At 47.0% G+C, this 20,070-nt stretch overlaps 1 protein-coding gene and 1 non-coding gene across 4 annotated transcripts in view; both read right to left on the bottom strand.

Annotated features, from left to right (window-relative positions):
• Window positions 1–4,227: 4,227 nt before the first annotated feature.
• Window positions 4,228–20,070, bottom strand: part of LOC101597189 (non-compact myelin associated protein) — a 41,735-nt gene continuing 25,892 nt past the window's right edge. For 2 of the 3 annotated variants that reach the window (XM_045150885.1, XM_045150884.1), the window contains exons 2-4: window positions 13,957–14,039; window positions 10,306–10,390; window positions 4,228–5,048 (exon numbers count right to left, since the gene is read on the bottom strand). In XM_045150885.1, the coding sequence (XP_045006820.1) occupies window positions 4,907–5,048; window positions 10,306–10,390; window positions 13,957–14,032 (303 nt within the window). In that variant the 5' untranslated portion in view covers window positions 14,033–14,039 and the 3' untranslated portion in view covers window positions 4,228–4,906. Of the gene's footprint in view, window positions 5,049–10,305; window positions 10,391–13,956; window positions 14,040–15,993; window positions 16,141–20,070 lie in introns of those variants that run through there. The other variant, XM_045150883.1, reaches the window with a different exon arrangement.
• On the bottom strand, window positions 8,636–8,767 carry LOC123461326. The gene has a single exon (XR_006637613.1). It is a non-coding gene; the product is annotated as a small nucleolar RNA SNORA33 (small nucleolar RNA).

Genomic DNA, 20,070 nt, shown 5'->3' with positions numbered 1-20,070 from the left:
GTAATCAACACAGGTGAACTGGGCAGTTTAGGGGTTCTTCATGAACTGAGTATACCAATGTGACAGCATTAGCATGATCCTCAGACCCAGCACCTCCTGGGGGCCTCTCAGAGCAGCTGGTTTTGATTTTTTTAAAAAAATATTTATTTATTTATTTATTTGAGAGCGACAGACACAGAGAGAAAGATGATAGGGGGAGAGAGAGAGAATGGGCGCGCCAGGGCTTCCAGCCTCTGCAAACGAACTCCAGACGCGTGCGCCCCCTTGTGCATCTGGCTAACGTGGGACCTGGGGAACTGAGCCTCGAACCGGGGTCCTTAGGCTTTACAGGCAAGCGCTCAACAGCTAAGCCATCTCTCCAGCCCTGGTGTTGATTTTTAATCACAGCTGAGGGTGTCCTTGAACTTCTGACCCTCCTGCCTCAGCCTCCCCAGCGTTGGCATTATAGGCACTGCCAGGCAAGGCTTGCACGGCTTTTGAAGACAGGGTCAAGTGTGTTGCTAACGCTGGTCTCCTAACTCCTGGGTTTAAGCAATCTTCCAGCCTCAGCCTCTGGTGTATGTTGGGACCTTTTGAAGTTGCAAATGAACACCAGATGCTTCTGCCACTTTTTGTGTCTGGCTTACACAGGTGGCTTGGCACCTATCTCTTTTTAATCTTTCATCTCTATAGATCCATCCATCCATCCATCATCTACTAGTCATCAATGTTCACAGTAGCACAACTTGTTGCTGACCCAAACTGGACCCAACTTTGATATGCATCCAACAGTAGGATGGATAAATGCTGCCAGAGCCCCATGAGAAAATAACTGTCATGATTAGAGGAACACTTTCCGACCACTTGTGACAATAAGAGCGCGTGCTATAGACATGCGATTGTGGGCGCTGTCTCATTCCATCTGTAGACAGCATTGTGTGGGGGAGGAAGTCAGGACGCAGTCATCCTTTGTGGGACATTAGTAGGGGAGAAGGAAGAGGGGCCTTGGGGATATAGTCATGTTATTTTTTTTCTTAAAAAATATTTTATTGCCGGGCATGGTGGCACACGCTTTTAATCCCAGCACTTGGGAGGCAGAGATAGGAGGGTTGCCTTGAGTTCAAGGCCATCCTGAGACGACATAGTGAATTCCAAGTCAGCCTGGGCTAGAGTGAGACCCTACCTCAAAAAACCAAAAAAACTATATATATTATTTGTACTCAGAGAGGTAAGAGAGGGGAGAGAGAGAGAGAGAGAGAGAGAGAGACTGGGAAGAGAGAGAATGGGTGTACCAGGGCCTCTAGCCACTGTAAATGAACTCCAGACACATGTGCCACTTTGTTTATCTGGCTTTACATGGGTACTGGGGAATCAAACTGGGATAGTTAGGCTTTGCAGGCAAGAGTCTTAATCGCTAGGCCATCTCTCCAGCCCTTCTTTCTTTTTTTAAAGTAATTTATTTGCAAGCAGAGAGGGAGGGAGGAAGAGAAAGAGAGAGAGAGAGAGAGAGAAAGGGAGAGAACAGGCACACCAGGGCCTTTAGCCATGGTGAACAAACTCTAGATTCATGTGCCACTTTGTTCATCTGGCTCTACATGGGAACTGGTAAATCAAACCCCTGTCCTTAGGCTTTGCAGGCAAGTGCCTTAACCACTGAGCCGTATCTCCTGCCCCATGTTTTATTTCTTTATCTTCATGCTGGCTACCTGGGTAGATTCAGTTTGTGAAAAAACAAACAAAAAACCACTTTAAAATATGTATATTTTATTTATTTATTTGAGAGAGAAAAAGAGGCAGAGAGAGAGAGAGAGAGAGAGAGAGAGGGAGAGAATGGGCGCACCAGGGCCTCCAGCCACTGCAAACGAACTCCAGATGCATAGATGCATGCGCCCCCTTGTGCAGCTGGCTTACGTGGGTCCTGGAGAGTTGAACCAGGATCCTTTGGCTTTTCAGGCAAAGGCCTTAACTACTAAGCCATCTCTCCAGCTCCCACTTTTTTTTTTTTTTTTTTGACATAGGGTCTCATGATGTAGCTGACCTGGAATATATGTATGTGTGTGGTGATCCTCCTGCCTTGCCTTTGTCTCCCAAGTGCTGTCATTATAGGGATACACTACCACACTCAGTCTTTTAAAATTATTATTATTGCCTGGCATGGTGGCTCATGTACTGAGCCATACCTCCAGTTCCCACGTTTTTTTTTTTTTTTTTTTTTGAGGCAGACTCTCCCTACTTTGCTATTTTGCCCAGGTTGATTTTGAACTTGGAATCTTCCTGCCTCAGCTTCCCCTAAGCTAGGATTGCAGGCACGAGCCTCCACATCTGGCTTCAAAGGGAGTTAGCTCTGCACATAATTGAAATCAGTTCAAAGCATGTTTGATTTAACCATTTTATTTGAAAACCTTTTAACTTAAACATTTAGTATGTTTCACAGACTCAGAGGCCACGTGAGGGGGTGCCAGCCTGGCCGAGAAGGGCACTTTGTCAGAAATAAAAACAAATGGTCCCTATCCAAGGCGGGGACCCTGCCTCCCTGCGCTGAGTAGCCCCTCACCTTGCACACTGGAGCCCCTACAGGAGGCTTACTGGGGCACCTTCACTCCTGACACAGAACACCACAGTCATTTTATTTGCCTCCTCCTCACCACTCTGTCCCCCTCCATTCCAAATGTTACTTAGCAAAAGAACATTGACTACAGGGTGACCGCGAGGATTCCTTGCAGCAGAAGGGTCTAGTGTTAGGGCTGGAACATTCTGTCAGTGCTGGGGATGGGAGCTAGGGCTTTGCATGTGCTCTGCCATGCAGCTGCATTGCCAGCACATTTAAAAAATTTGAAATTTTTTTTTTATGAGAGAAAATGAATATGAGAAGGTTAGGGCCTCCAGCCACTGCCAATGGACTCCAGATGTACGTGCCACTTTGTGCATCTGGCTTTCTGTGGGCATTGGGGAATTGGACCTGGGCCATGAGAATCTGCAAGTGCCTTTAACCTCTGAGCCATTTCTCCACCCCTTGCTGTGTCTGCTAATGTGGTGCTTTGACTATGTTTCTGCAAGGAAACCAGGAAGGACACAGGTAATAGAGCTACGCTCCCATCAGTCTATAAGTACTGGTCTCTACAGGTAAGGAGAGGGTCCAGGCTGCTTAGCAGCCAAATAAAGGAAAGCCAGGAAATGAGACTCCGCCAGGGACAGCCCATCCTGAGGGGCAGGGGGAATCCTGACCAGCTGCCAGCTCAGATCCATGGGCAGTGCAGCAAGCTCTCACCCTAAGGCCAGTGTTCTCTGGGCCACACTGCTTCTTTTACTGACTCTCCTAATGAAGCAGACACTTTTGGAGAAGAATCCTGTTTTCCTTGTAAATTTTTTAATTTTTATTTATTTGGTTCTTCTTCTTTTTTTTTTTTTTTTGTTGTTTTTTGAGATAGGGTTTCACTCTAGCTCAGGCTGACCTGGAATTCACTATGTAGTCTCAGGGTGGCCTCGAATTCATGGTGACCCTCCTACCTCTGCCTCCCGAGTGCTAGGAGTAAAGGCATGTGCCACCACGCCCGGCTATTGTTTTTATTTTTTAGGTAGGGTCTTCCTACGTAGCTGGTCTTGAAGTCGCAGTTCTCCGGACTTCGCCTCCGGAGCGCTGAGTTTACAGGCATGTGCCACCATGCCTGTCGTGTGCAACCTTTCTTTTCTGTTTTGTAATAGTCAGGGTCTCATGTCAGCCATGGTGGCGCACGCCTTCAATCCCAGCACTTGGGAGGCTGAGGTAGGAGGATCGCCATGAGTTTGAGGCCAGTCTGAAGTACAGAGTGAATTCCAGGACATCCTGGGCTGGAGTGAAATCTTGCCTCAGGAAGAAAAAAGTCAGAGTCTCACTATAGCCCAGGCTGGCCTCGAACTCATAGCAATCCTATCTCAGTCTCTACAGTATTGGGATTAAAGACAGGAGCCACTGTGCCTGGCTCTATTACAGTATTTCTCTCTCTCTCTTTCTTTTTTCCCCCTAACTAGATTTTAAAAATTATTTATTTATTATTTATTTATTTATTTATTAGATAGCAAGTGAGCAAGAGAGAGAGAGAAAGAGGTAGATAGAGAGAATGGGCACACCAGGTCCTCCAGCCACTGCAAACAAACTCCAGACGCATGTGCCACCTTGTACATCTGGCTTATATGGGTACTGGGGAATTGAACCTTGGTCCTTAGGCTTTGCAGGCAAGTATCTTAACCACTGGGCCATCTCTCCAGCCTCTCTTTCTTTCTTTTCTGTTTTTAATTTTATTTTTGGGTCTTACTCTAGCCCAGTCTGTCCTTGAACTCCCAGTAATCCTCCTACCCCTGCCTCCCAAATGCTGGGATCAAAGGCGTGCATCACCGTGCCTGACACCACCTTTCTAAAAGGGTGAAAATATTCTGAGCATCATGAGTTAACTAGGGGTCACTTAGCACTGGAACAGGTTACCATTACCAGGTTGATTTTCATGTTCGTTAGCCCAAGTTAATTTCCCAGCACCTGATTGCCGACTGCAAATCTATTTTGCAAAGCTGTGCCTATGGAACTCAATCCGACACGCTCCCAGGGGCAGCCAGGGCCGATATTCTCAGCATTCACTCTCCAACCCTGGACTCTTGACCAAAAGCATCAGGACTAGGTCTTCCCACCTGTTTATCTAGCTACAGCCTTTGCAGGGTGAGAGCCAAACTCACCCTAGTGGATCCCCACCATAGCATTTGGTGAGCCCATCACATGGCAAAAGCCTGTCCACAGCTCTTTGGTGATGGCAGGAATGTGGACCAAGCTGGGGCGGCCCGGGTAGACTGCGATTAAGGGTGGCTTGAAGCTGCGGGATTGTGTGAACGAAAGGAATTAGAGTGAAGCTGCCAGGAGTGTGTGCTTCTCGGTCAAGGAGGTGACCACGCCAGGGCAGGGTCACCGAGTCTCCACGTGGACATCAGCAGGGCTGAAGGTCACAGTCGCAGGCTGCTGGCTGCTGTTACTGTTTGGGTCCAGAGTGGGAGGGGCAGGTGACTTGGGGCTCTTGGGCTCCAGCTCTCGCCTCATCCTCGTTCTCCTGTAATGAGACAGGGACATGTGGTCGAGCCCACGCCCTCACAGAAAGTGGGACGTAGCTTGGTGATCATGGTTCTTGCTAGGAGATGAAGATCATCACAATGTCACATTGCTTTATTGCCAATCACACAATTTTACAACTGCAAAGGACCTTAGACATCAGCTCATCTGACCCTATACTTTTTTGTTTAACTTAGGTTAGATTCTTTTTTTTTTGTTGTTCCTATGAATGAATGGGCAGAGAAGTGGCTATATTCAAAACACAGCCAAGGCTCTTGGTTTCCCTCTAGGAATAGATTAGGTAAGATCCTATTGCTGAAGATTCCATATACTTGGGCTGCAAGGTCACTGAGAAATCTTGCTGGAGCTGAGCTGAAAACCTCCTCCATGTAGACCAGCTGACAGAAAGCTGGAAAAAGCTATGCAGCATGCAGCTCCATGGGAGAGAGAGAAGTCATCAGTGAAGATAAAACCACAGTGGACACTACAAGCCTTAAATTTGGCCAGCCAGGCCAAATGAGCCAACAGGTGCAATAGTGACATGTCTGTTACGGGGAAACCAACCACTCTCTACTTGGGCTACAGACCCATTCCATGGGAGGGAATACTTGCCTGATACTGAAAATATATAATGAGGGAAGTCATGAGCCCTAGGGATGTCTGGCTAAATGTATATACTATGCTCACCAAATGGTCTGGTAAACACACTTCTTTTTCTTCTTTGAGGTAGGGTCTTGCTCTATCTCAGGCTGACCTGGAATTCACTGTGTAGTCTCAGGGTGGCCTTGAACTCTTGGGAATCTTCCTACCTCAGCCTCCTAAGTGCTGGGATTAAAGGCCAAGCCTGGCTATTTTGCCATTTTTTTAAACACTCTTCTTAATGTTCATATTCATATATTAATGCTACTCTCACTTTTGGTTAGAGAAGCTTCTTTTTTCAAATGGCAGTGACCTCTGGGATGACTCAAAAGGCACCATAAAGCCAGGCATGGTGGTGCACACCTTTAATCCCAGCACTGGAGAGGAAGAAGTAGGAAGATCACTGTGAGTTCAAGGCCACCCTGAGACTACATAGTGAATTCCAGGTCAGCCTGAGCTAGAGTGAGACCCTCTCTCAAAAAAACAAAACAAAACAAATCAAAACGTGAAAAAATAAAAAGGCACCATAGTGCTAAGAAGTGACAGAGGAGAGTGTTAAGCACCGAAACGTCTCTGTCATACCTCTAAAGCTCAGGGTCTATTGTGGAAGAGGTGGCAGAAAGAATGTAAGTCTTCCAGACACAAAATGGCCTGGATACATGACTTCACAATGCCTGGCACTACCTACACAAGACCAGTATACTAGGAGGAAAAGATGATGGTATCAAAATAAAAGAGAGACTGATTGAGAGGTGGAAGGGATATGATGGAGAGTGGAGTTGTGAAGGGAAAAGTGAGAGGGGAGGAAATTATTATATTTTATTGTCTATAATTATGGAAGTTGTTAATAACTTTAGAAACACAATGAAGATGCTATTTATTTCCTGTTCCAAGTTGTAGTATGGCTTAAATTTTGCTGGTTCATGATTCTTATTTACTTATTTAAGAGAGAGGTTGAGAGAAAGAGAGAGAGAGAGAGAGGGAGGGAGAGAGAGGGAGAGAATGGGCATGCCAGGGCCACCGGCTGCTGCAAACAAACTCCAGACACATGCACCACCTTGTACATCTGGTTTATGTAGGTCTTAGGGAATTGAGCCTGAGTCCTTTGGATTTGCAGGCAAGCACCTTACCTGTTAAGCCATCTCTCCAGCCCCTCATCTTTGCTATTTTTTTCCTAGGTAGAGTCTCACTCTAGTCCAAGCTGACCTGGAATTCACTACATTGTCTTAGGCTGGCCTTGAAGTCACAGCAATTCTCCTGCCTCTGCCTCTTAAGTGCTGGGATTAAAGGTGTGCACCACCATGCCCGGCTGAAAAAATATATTTGAAAAAAGAATTATGAGCTGGGCATGGTGGTGCACGCCTTTAATCCCAGCACTTGGAAGGCAGAGGTAGGAGGATCGCCGTGAGTTCAAGGCCACCCTGAGACTACATAGTGAATTCCAAGTCAGCCTGAGCTAGAGAGAGACCCTACTTTGAAAAAAAAAATATATATATATATATATGTATATATATATGCCCATATATAATTTATAAGAGAAAGGAGAGCTGGTAATAGTGATACCACGTAATGAACTTTAAGGACAACTAAGGTCATTGAAGGTCTCTGAAAATGGCTACATTATTTGAAAAAAAAAAAAAAATCTTAGCCAGCACACCAGGACCTCTAGCCATTGCAAACAAATTTCAGATGCATATGCCACCTAGTGCATCTGGCTTACATGTGGTTCTGGGGAATTGAACCTTGCTTTGCAGGCAAGCACCTTAACTACTAAGCCATCTCTCCAGCCCTATTTTATTTATTTAGTTGAGAGAGAGAAAGGAGAGAGACAGAGAGAATGGGCACACCAGAGCCTCCAGCCACTGCAAATAAACTCCAGTTGCATGTGCCATCTTGTGTTTTTGGCTTATGTGGATCCTGGAGAATTGAACCTGGGTCCTTTGGTTTGCAGGCGAGTGCTTTAACTGCTAAGCCTTCTCTCCAGTCCCCAAGGAAAAAAAAATTTAACCCAGGCTGATCTGGGATTCATTATGTAGTTCCAGGATGACCTCAAACTCATAGTAATCCTCCTTCCTCTTCCTCCTGAGTGCTGGGATCAAGTGCATGCGGCACTACACCCAGCAAGATTTTTTTGGTTTTTTTTTTTTTTGGTTGTTTGAGGTAGGGTCTCACTGTATGTTAGGCTGACCTGGAATTCACTATGTAGTTTCAGGGTGGCCTCAAACTCTTTGTGATCCTCCTACCTGTCTCCCAAGTGCTGGGATTAAAGGTGTGTTCCACCACGGACAGCAAGATTTTTTAAAAAATATTTTATTTTTGTTTATTTATTTGAGAGAAATAAAGAGGAAGAGAGAGAAAGAGACAGACTGGGCATACCAGGGCCTCCAGCCACTACAAATGAACTCTAGCCGCTACAAATGAACTCCACATGCATGTGCCACTTTGTGCATCTGGTTTAATGGGTCCTGGGGAATTGAACCTGGGTCCTTTAGCTCTATAGGCAAGTGCGTTAACCACTAAGCCATCTCTCCAGTCCCCCCAAGAAATTTTTCTTTTGAGGCAGGGTCTCATTCTAGCCCGGGCTGACCTCAAACTCACTCTGTAGCCCAGGCTGACCTCAAACTCAAAGTGATCTTCTAATTTAGCTTGCTGTGTGCTAGGGTTAAAGGCATGAGCTACCATGTCCAGCTGAAGATTTTCTTTTTTAATTTTTATTAGCATTTTCCATGATTATAAAAAAAATCCCGTGTTAATCCCCTCCCTCCCCGCTTTTTTTTTTTTTTTTTTTTTTTTGAGGTAAGGTTTCACTCTAGCCCAGGCTGACCTGGAATTCACTATGTAGTCTTAGGCTGGCCTCGAACTCATGGCAATCCTCCCACATGTACCTTCAGAGTACTGGGATTAAAGGCATGTGCCACTACACCCGGCTAAGATTTTTTTTTTTTCAAATAATGTAGCCATTTTCAGGGACCTTCAATGACCTTAGTTGTCCTTAAAGTTCATAACATGGTATCACTATTGCCAGCATTTTCTAAATTTCTGCAGAAAAACATTCATATAAGCAGATTAATTGGCTGGCTTCAAGAATTTTTTTAATTTAAATTTATTTGCAAGCAGAGAAAGAGAGAGACAGAGAGAAAGAGAGAATGGGCATGCCAGGGTCTCCAGCCACTGCAAACAATTTCCAGATTCATAAGCCATTTTGTGCATCTGGCTTTATGTGGGGACTGGGGAATCAAACCTAGGTCGTTAGGCTTTATAGATAAGGGCCTTAACCACTCATCCATCTCTCCAGCTCTAAGAACTTTTTGTTTGTTTGTTTTTTGTTTTTCAAAGACAGTTCTTGCTCTGGCCCAGGCTGACTTGGAACTCACTATGTACTCTTAGGGTGGTCTTGAACTCATGGTAATCCTCCTACCTTTGTCTCCTGAGTGCTGGCATTAAAGGTGCAAGCCACCACACCAAGCTCCAAGAACTTTTATTTGTTTATTTATTTATTTTTAAATTTTTATTTTTTGAGCTCAGGCTGACCTGGAATTCACTCTGTAGTCTCAGGGTGGCCTCGAACTCATGGCAATCCTCCTACCTCAGCCTTCTGAGAGCTGGGATTAAAGGTGTGTGCCATCACACCCTACTATATATATTTTTAAATATTTTATTTTTATTTATTTATTTGAGAGAGGGAAAGAGGCAAAATGAGAGGGAGAATGTGCACATGAGAAATTCCAGCCACTGCAAACAAACTCCAGATGCATGCACCACCTTGTGCATCTGGCTTACGTGGGTACTGGGGAATCGAACCGAGGTCCTTTGGCTTTGCAGGCAAACGCCTTAACTGCTAAGCTGTCTCTCCAGCCCATATACTTTTTTATTTTATTTTTACTTCTTTATTTGAGAGAGAGAGAGAGAGAAAGAAAGAGGCAGGGAGAGCTGGGCGTGGTGGTGCACGCCTTTAATCTTAGCACTTGGGAGGCAGAGGTAGGAGGATCGTGGTGAGTTCAAGGCCACCCTGAGACTTCATAGTGAATTCCAGTTTAGCCTGGGCTAAAGTGAGACCCTACCTTCAACAAACAAACAAACAAACAAACAAACAAAAAACAAGAAAGAGGCAGGGGGAGGGGGAGAGAGAGAGAGCTGCTGCGAATGAACTCCACACACATGTACCACCTTGTGTATCTGGCTTACATGGGTCCTGGGGAATCTAAACTGGGTCCTTTGGCTTTGCAGGCAAGCACCGTAACTGCTAAGCCATCTCTCCAGCCCCACGAACTTTTTATTAATTTATTTTTTTTGAGGTGGGATCATGCTCTATCCCAGACTGACATGGAATTCACTACTTAGTCTCAGGGTGGCCTTGAACTCACAGTGATCCTCCTACTTGTGACTTCTGAGTGCTGGGATCAAAGGTGTATGCCACCATGCTCAGCCCAAGAACTTTTAAAAATCCTGTTACTACTGTAGCATGTAATGGTGGATGTATTTTCTTTGAAACTACGTGGGCTAGGTTGGAGTCCAGTCTCTGACAACAGGGCTGAGCTACCTAGGGCCTGTGAGCTAATATTCTTATGCCTCCTCCGCACAGAGGGGACCAGGCAGTTCCAAAGGCCAGCCGTCGGTACCTGTTGTACATCTTCAGCAGGATCAGGACCCCAGCGACGACGATGATGACGACCACCACGATGGCAGCCACGATAGCTCCAGAACCTACGGAGAGGAGAGAGGCGTGATGGGGAAGGCGCAGACCGCAATGCACACTGGGAGAGGAGGGAGGCGTGATGGGGAAGGAGCAGACCGCAATGCACACTGGGAGGGGAGAGAGGCGTGACGGGGAAGGCGCGACCGCAATGCACACTGGGAGGGGAGAGAGGCTTGACGGGGAAGGCGCGACCGCAATGCACACTGGGAGGGGAGAGAGGCTTGACGGGGAAGGCGCAGACCGCAATGCACACTGGGAGGGGGCCCAACGGGCACCCGACACCGGACATGGCTTAGATAGGAAGTGTCCCCTCAAACCTCCTATGTTGAAAGTGGGGTCCTCAGCTGATCGATCAGGAAGGTTCTGACCTAGTCAATGGATTAATCCACTAGATTCAGAGTTTGAGAGTATTATTGGCAGAAACTGTGGCAGAAGGGGCTTGATGGGGGGAAATAGGTTGCTAGGGGCTTTTGAAAGATTTTTCTCCCTTCCTTCCTTCCTTCCTTCCTTCCTTCCTTCCTTCCTTCCTTCCTTCCTTCCTTCCTTCCTTCCTTCCTTCCTTCCTCCCTCCCTCCCTCCCTCCCTCCCTCCCTCCCTCCCTCCCTCCTTCCTTCCTTCCTTTCTTTATGTTAGTTTCTTTTCAAAGGTAAGGTCTCACTACATCCCAGGCTGACCTAGAACTCACTCTGTCGTCCCAGGCTGGCCTTGAACTCATAGCTATCCTCCTCCCTCAGCCTCCAGACTGCTGATATTAAAGGCTACAAACAAACCCCAGAGGCATGTGCTACTTTGTGCATCTGGCTTTCCATAGGTACTGAGGAATTGAGCTCGGGCCATCAGGCTTTGTAAGCAAGCACCTTTATCTTGTTTTTAAAATTGAGAACTTTAATATAGAAACATGCGGCAACTTAAAAATCTTTATTTGCAGTGTGTGTGTGTGTGTGTGTGTGTGTGTGCGCACACACACATGGGGGAGTGGATGCACTAGCATCTCTTGCCACTACAAACAGAATACCAGATGCCTGTGCCACTTTACTTTTTGCACTTGGTTTTATGTCAGTAGCTAGGGAATTGACCCAAAGCTGGCAGGCCCTGCAACCTAGTGCCTTTAACCACAGAGCCATCTCCCCAGCCATCTGGACACGAAATTTGTTTGTGTTCCAGTTCCTTTATCTTCTTTTATCCCATCTGTCCCACCAATGCCCCAAGGACCCTCCTCTTTCAAGGTAGTCCTTTTTGTTTATTCTTTTTTTTTGTTTTTTTCAAGGTAGGGTCTCGCCCTAGCCCAGGCTGACCTGGAATTCACTCTGTAGTTTCAGGGTGGCCTCTAATGCACAGTGATCCTCCCACTGCTGCCTCCCAAGTGCTGGGATTAAAGGAGCGCGCCACCACGGCAGGCCCGGGAAGTCCTTTCTGTTTTGTTGTCTCATTCCTTTTGTCCCCCTCCATCAAAATGTTGATGGGCTTAGTGGGGTCTATCTTGTCATCCTTCCTTTCTGCCCCACTGAGCCCAGTCCACCAGCATGTTCAGCTTTACCATAAGCCCACGGCAGTGCAGCCAGCGAGCCCTGTCCACCAGGACGCTGGGCCTCACCACAGCCAAGGAGCCGTGGACTGAAACTTCTGAAACCTAAGTCCAAATAAACCTTTCCTCCTTTAAGCTGATTTTCTCTGGGGCTCTGTCATAGCAGTAAAAACCTGAGAGCCAGCCCTTGACATCCCCACTGAGTCAAGGGAAGGAGAGATGACAACTTCTTGGGATAGTCATTGAGGATCCAAACAGTCACATCTAGAGTGGTCCTACATCCCAATCCCTGACAGGGCTTGAAGGACCATATCATCAGCACATCCTCTGCCAAATTCTACCTTAGCCAAGTCATTTGCAGGGTGAGGAGAGTTAAGACAGGATTTCATGTAGCCCAGGCTAGGCTCGAACTTGCTATGTATCCAAGGATAACCTTGAACTTCTGATCTTCCTTGTCTCTTCCTCACAAGTGTGTGGTTAAAATCCCCTAATATTTTAAAAAACACTATTAGTCCTACAGATGAAAAAAATACCCAAGAAGAAGAAAAAGAAAAGACAAGGTTGAACAAAAGAAGCCAGATACACAAGAATATGTATGAGCCAGGCGTGGTGGCGCACGTCTTTAATCCCAGCACTCGGGAGGCAGAGGTAGGAGGATCGCCGTGAGTTCGAGGCCACCCTGAGACTACATAGTGAATTCCAGGTCAGCTTGAGCCAGAGTGAGACCCTACCTGGAAAAACCAAAAAAAAAAAAAAAAAAAAAAAAAAAAGAATGTGTATGAGTCTTTTTTGTTTTATTTAATTTTTTTGTTTTTACTGAATTGTACACTATGTATGATTCTTTTTCCATTTATACAAAATTCCAGACCAGACCAACTAATCTGTGGCTGAAATTAGCATACAAATGGATTTTCTTGGGGATTTGGGGGTATTTGTCCTGGTAGGCTGCTGGCTACACAGGTGTTTGTATTTTGTGAAAACTTTACCCAGCTGTGTCCATGATCTGTGCACGTTCCTGAATATGTGCTATCTCTTTATAAAAGGATTACTGGGGGGAAAGATGGCTCTCCAGTTAAAGGCTCTTGCTTACAAAGCTTGCCATGCCTGGTTCGATTCCCCAGTACCCATGTAAAAGTGAATTCCAGATCAGCCTGGGTTAGAGCAACACCCTATCTGGAAAAGCAAAGAAAGTCCCTTTAACTGCTGAGCCATCTCTCCAGGCCAAAAGATTCTTTCTTAACTTTAATTTTTTTTCAAAGATTCTTAAAAAATGACATTTGTGGGGCTGGAGGGATGGCTTAGCATTTAAGGCATTTGCCTGCAAAGCCAAAGGTTTGATTCCTCAGGACCCATGTTAGCCAGATGCACAAGGGGGTGCATGTGTCTGGAGTTCGTTTGCAGTGGTTAGAAGCCCTGGCGTGCCCATTCTCTCCATCTCTCTCTCTCTCTGTCAAATAGATAAATAAATAAAAAATATTTTTTAAAAGTTTTTTTTTTTTTTAAAGATATTTGTGGTCAGGTGTGGTTACATATGTCTTTAATCCCATCACTCAGGAGGCACAGGTAGGAGGATCACTGTGAGTTCGAGGCCAGCCTGAGACTACATAGTGACTTCCAGGTCAGCCTAGGCTACAACAAGACCTCACCTTGAAAAACACACACACACACACACACACACACACACACACACACACACACAAAACCAAATAAAATAAAACAAAACAAAAATACATTCAAATTTCTATTACCTGTAGACCCAGGGTTCCCTAACAGAAACAATTCCCCAACAACAGTAGAATTAATAATGGGTGTTAGGTACTTTGTGCATACCGGGACCTGGTCCAAGCTCTTCACAGGGATTATCTGAGTCCTTACAACTCCTTCATGTGGCACCCCATCTTACAGATGAGGAAGCTGAGGTCCAGAGCCAAGGGGCCAGTCCCGCTGCCGCGAGTGCTCGGGCTGGGACTGAGGCCCAGGGCTCCTGACCTGTGCACCAGGCATCTGATCATGACACCTCGCCCAGCCTCCAAGCCATGTTGACCTTACTCTTATACAGGAAGTCCTCTCCCCTGGTCATGTTCAATGAGAAGATGGCATCCCCCAACGTGGTGGCTGTGGTCATCTTGATCCTGGTGGGAACAAAGAAGAATTTTGCTTAAAACCAGAGCAAGCCTATGTCTGTATGGCATTTCTTCTTCTCGCCTTTGTCCTGGTGACTCTACGATACTTAAAAATACAGTTTCTTCAGGGAGGGCTGGCAAGATGGCTTCACAGCTGACGGAGCTTGCTTGCAAGCCTCATGGTCCAAGTTTTTACTTTATTTTTTATGTTTTGGTTTTTCGAGGTAGGGTCTCAGTCTAGCCCAGGGTGCTCTGGGATTCACTAATGTAGTCTCACGGTGGCCTCCAACTCAGTGATCGTCCTACCTCTGCCTCCCAAGGGCTGGGATGAAAGGCATGCGCTGCCATGCCCAGCCACACACAATTTTTTTTTTAAAGAAAGGAATAAAAGTTTTCCTAGCACCTTTCTGAGATGTAACTTATGACCCACCCAAATAGTTACACATGGCTAATGCTAAGACACTTAATTGCTACTCTCCCTTGAGAAGCCTTACCCACACTTCAGTATGGCTGACTAGTCTCCTCCGTCTCTTAGAGAATCCCACATCCATGCTCTCTTTTATAGTCTTTCTTCATATTTTTAATTTTTTCAAATATTTTATCTATTTGAGAAGAGCGAGAATGGGCATGCCAGGATCTCCGAGCCACTGCAAATAAACTCCAGATGCATGTACCACCTTGTGCATCTGGCTTATGTGGGTACTAGGAAATAGAACCCAGGTCTTCGCAGGCAAGCGCCTTAACCACTCAGCCATCTCTCCAGCCTTTTCTTCACATTTTTTTAAAAATTTTTTTTGTTCATTTTATTTATTTATTTGAGAGTGACAGAGAGAAAAAGAGGCAGAGAGAGAGAGAGGGAGAGAATGGGCACGCCAGGACTTCCAGCCACTGCTAAACGAACTCCAGATGCATGCGCCCCCTTGTGCATCTGACTAACGCGGGTCCTGGGGAATGGAGCCTTGAACTGGGGTCCTTAGGCTTCACAGGGAAGCGCTTAACCGCTAAGCCATCTCTCCAGGCCCCTTCTTCACATTTTTAAGAATATCCATTTTTATTTATTTATTTGAGAGATGGAGGCAGATAGAGAGAATGGGTGTGCCAGGGCTGCAAACAAACTCCACATGCATGTACCACTTTGTGCATCTGGCTTACATGGGTCCTGAGGAATTGAACCTGAGTCCTTTGGCTTTGCAGACAGGCACCTTAACTGCTAAGCCATCTCCCCAGCCCCCTTTCTTCATATTTTTAATAAAATCTCCAACTCTGCTCCATAAAAAAATACCTTCTTTCTTTCTTTCTTTTTTTCTGAGGTAGGTTCTCCCTCTAGCCCAGGCTGGCCTAGAATTCACTATGTAATCTCCATTACCACCACAGCTAGTACTATGAGCAAAAAAAGAAAGAAAGAAAACTGAGACAAGCCATGTAGGCAGGCTGCACTCAAACTCACTATATAGCTGAGAATGACCTTAAACTTCTGGTCCTTCTGTCTCCAGCTTCCAAGTGGATTACAAGTGGGATTACAGAGACATGCTGCTATGCCTGGCACCTTACATGGTGCCAGGGATCTGAACTCAAGTCCTCATTGCTTTGCCCACTGATGCACAGTGTGGCAGAAGCCACCATCTAAGTACCTGCCTCAGGCCAAAATCTTGAGCCAGGGTTTTCCCATCCATGCATGATTTCATTAGCCAAATGCCATGGAAGACAGGCTTTCCCTTCCCCTCACTTCCAACGAGGGTCCCCAACCTTGAAGCTGAGAAGCTCACTCTTTCATATAGCCCCAAAGCTGCAGAACAGTCTAGGTATGAGCCTGGCCCAGCAAACTGCCAAGCCTGTATTCTACTCACTGTCCCATGTGCCCCAAGATGCACCTAGTGGGGTCTATGACCAGCCACTGTAAGAATATAAGAAGACACGTAACACACACACACACACACACACACACACACACACACACACTGACCAGTGAGCAGGCTCCCAAGGCCACAGGACATAGGCTCCTCTGCAGGTCCTTCTGGGTGGCCTCCTAGGTGCTGAGTTCCAGGTGTTGACTCCCTTTCGGATGGGCCCAGTCACTCCTCTTTCGGGAAGAACAGTGAGGAGTCCCAGAGCAGACCTGTCCTCATCTCGGGAGCAGGGTTCTCAATGACATCTCTGTTCCTGCCACATTGGAGAAGGTGGGAGGAGGGTGGTGGAGCATTGATGGCCAAGGTATGTGGGTGTTTTCATGCACAGGGCCCGAGAGACGCTGTTAACCAAGTGAGGCCCAGCTGGAAGGGCCCATGTGTGCCTGCGGCCTCAGCCTGTGACCACAGAAGTCAGGGAGATGCCAGGAAGGCAAAGCGGGCTCTCCCTGACAAAGGCTAATTTCACGACAATAGCAGTCACATCGAAGGACTGTGACAGTCAGGGCACTCAGTGCTTTACATACATGGCCTCATTTCATCCTCATCCCCTCCTGGTAAGGAGGCTGCAACGCTGTGCCCATTTTACAGGTGAGGAAACTGTGACTCAGAGCAGAGAGGAACCTTACGGAAGTTCACAGGGTCAGTCACGGAGGTCAGGCTAGGACGAGGGCTTGACTCTGCAACGGCACAGCCCCTTCTCCATGAACCCTCCCTAGATCGTTGCCAGTCAAAGCGCAAGGCGGAGACGCCTGAGTCAGCGCGAGCTTTACCGGGAAACCCACACAGGCGGCACAGGGCGCAGCCTGCAGAACCAGAGCCCTTGCCCGGGGACCTGACCCTGACTCCTACTGGTCCCTCTGTCCTGGGCCACACAGCCCAGCCTCAATCACGTTTATAGACTCGACAAGGAACTATTGTCCCCTTGGGGTGTTGACAAACGGTGCCCGTGGGAGGTTGGCTTGGGAAGTGGTGGCGGGTCACGATCATTTACTTACTGCCTCGTCCCTCTCTGACGGGCAGCTCAGTCAAGTGTCAGTGCTGCTATCTGGAAAACAAGTGCTGCCGCTCCCTTCACCCCAATACACAACATCTCCTCAGTCCTGGCTTCCAGGCTCCTCCTTGGTTAAGACAACAAAAAACGTTAGCAACCCAGCGCCAGTAACTCAGAATTGGAGTGACCCACGAGCGCCCTGGCCCTGCCGCGGGCTGGGGCGCCGGCTCCTGCTAGTGTGCGGCGCGCGTGCGTTCACTCCTCAGCATTTCCTAAGTCAGATGTAGTAGCACGTCTCTTACTTGGGGTGAAGGCAGGAGAATCAGAAGTTCAAGGATGACCTTGACCTTGCCACACAGTAAGTTTGAGTGTTCAAGGCCAATCTAGGATATAGCATATAGGAGAGCTTTTAAAAAAAAGGCTTTGGGGTAGCAGTCGGGCGGGGGGTGTTATTTATTTGCAAGGAGAGAAGAGGAGAGGAGAGAATGGTCATTCCAGAGCCTCCAACTGCTGCAAACAAACTACAGATGCATGCGCCACTGTGCATCTGGCTTTACATGGGTAATGGGGAATTGAACCCAGGTCATTAGGCTTTGTAGGCAAGTGCCTTAACTGCTGAGCTATCTCTCCAGCCCTCTGTACCCCCCTTTTTTTTCGAGGAAGGGTTTCAGTCTAGTCCAGGCTGACCTGGAATTCACTATGTAGTCTCAGGGTGTCCTTGAACTCATGGTGATCCTCCTACCTCTGCCTCCCAAGTGCTGAGATGAAAGGTGTGCATCACCACACCTGGTCCTTGGGGGGGGTATTTTTATTTTTTTTAGTTAGTTTTGTACTCAGTGTATATAGTCAAGTTGGCACCATCGTTAGCCTCCTCCCTGTCCTCCCTCCTCCACAGAGACCGTCCTCCTTGGGGAATATGGGTGGTGCATTGTGGGGTTAGCCATCAGTTATGGGTAGGAGGCAGTGTCATGTGGCTCTGACATTCTTTCCGCCCCCTCTTCCACAAATTTCCCTGAGACATGTTGGGTTTTCTTTTTTGTTTTTGTGAGGTAGGGTCTCACTCTAGCCCAGGCTGAACTGGAATTCAGTATGTACTCTCAGGGTGGCCTCGAATTTATGGCGATACTCTTACCTCTGCCTCCGGAGTGCTGGGATTAAAGGTGTGCACCATGCCCAGCCCCAGTTTTTTTTTTCTTTAAATATTTTATCAATTTGAGACACAGAGAAAGAGGCAGAGAGAAAATAAGTATGCCAGGGACTCTAGCCACTGCAAAGGAACTCATGAACTCCAGACACACACACCAACTTGTGCATCTGGCTTTATGTGGGTCTTGGGGAATTGAACCTGGGTCCTTTGGCTTTGCTTGCAAGTGCCTCAACCATTAAGCCATCTCCCCAGCCCCCCCTTTTTTTTGAGCAAGGTCTCACTCTAGCCAGGCTGACCTGACACTCACTTTGTAGCCCCAGGCTGGCCTCAAACTCTAGGCAATTCTCCTTCCTCAGCTTCCTGAGTGCTGGGACTAAAAGCATTCCACACCCAGCATAAGTAAATTTAAAAAAAAAGTTTGACCTTCAAAAACACTGGTACTGATTTCTACAAGGCACCTGAAATTCAGGATGATTTGATCACTTCTATAGACAAGAGTCTCACTATTTACAAGCAGGAGTTATTGGGGTATTTTGCCAGACAATTGGCTTTTGTGTTGATATCTAGTAGCTTTCAACTATTCATACTGATTTCCTTCTGCAGTCTCTTCCATATAACAACCCGTCAGGTTCTGCTCCCTGTAGAACACAGAAAAAGCTTAACCCTAAAACCATGGACTCTGGCCAGTAAATCCCAGGTCCAGAGCTAGATTATCCAAAGCAAGCTGTGGCCAGGGAGACCCACGAGGTCCCAAAACGATATAGGCCATTGCCAAAACACCTGATTACCTGCCAGGGTTAAAAGGTAAGACCCTAAGCCGATCGTGGTGGCGCACGCCTTTAATCCCAGCACTCGGGAGGCAGAGGTAGGGGGCTCACCATGAGTTCGAGGCCACCCTGAGAATACAGAGTGAATTCCAGGTCAGCTTGGGCTAGAGTGAGACCCTACCTTGAAACAAAACAAAACAAAATAAAACAAAAAGGTAAGACCTTACTGCTGAGGACAACACAGGCCATGGTCACAGGACATCAGAACACCATGCTGGAACTGAACGGGAATCTAGCTCCCTCCTGTCTAGACCTTATAGTGCAGGAAAGCCCTATGGGTGCTTCTGGAGAACAACGGTCACCAAAGCGTGACTAAGCAGGGGACCCTGCAGACTAAGAAGTCAACTCGACAGAACACAGCACACACTTGAGCAATAGTGGCACACAGCCTCTGCAGGTAACTCTTCTCTGCGGGGACATGGAGCCCACTCAGTGGGAGAGAATTCATGTCTGGTACCGGGAACCAAGTCAGAATCCCATGCTCAGGAAACTCATAGACGTCAGAGAAGAACCCCCACTGTTCTCTGGAGAAAAGTTTCTCTCAAATAACTTTGCATATCCCCTTTAACTCAACTTGCTCTCACTCTTGGTTGGAGAATCTGTTTTATTTTACACATGGCACAGAAAACAGAGGAGAACCAAGATCCATCAATATGACAAGAAGAGAACTGACTGCCCATCATGAGCTATGCCCCTTCTACCACATAGGCCAGGGCCCAGGAGAAATTCCAGAAGAAGCAGTGACGCGAATACTGCTCTCACTGCTAGCCTGACAACCAGCTCCAGGGTGATGAAGACAGACATGATGATCAATCAAAACCCATCAAAGCAGAAATTCAGAGGCTACAGAGAACTCAACACTAAATCAGACTGCCAACAGGCCTGCCATGGCTCAGGGAACAATACAGAAGAGGGGGTGAAAAGACTGTAATGAGCAACAGAGCGGGTAGGAGTACCCTGAGGCACACTTGCCCTGCTATCCCGCAGGGGCTGGCTGAGACCTTCATGACCCCACAGGGAATACCATAACCCCACTGAGGAGGGCCTCCAAGGTAACGGGAGCTGGGGCGAGGAGATAAAAGAGTATAACCTGGTATAATATATAAAATTTACAAGAAATTAAAAGTGCTGGAGATATGGATTAGTGGTTAAGGTGCTCGCTTGCAAA

Source organism: Jaculus jaculus, chromosome 5 (assembly GCF_020740685.1).
Source record: "Jaculus jaculus isolate mJacJac1 chromosome 5, mJacJac1.mat.Y.cur, whole genome shotgun sequence".
NCBI lineage: Eukaryota > Metazoa > Chordata > Mammalia > Rodentia > Dipodidae > Jaculus > Jaculus jaculus.
This window is presented reverse-complemented; position numbering and strand designations above follow the sequence as displayed.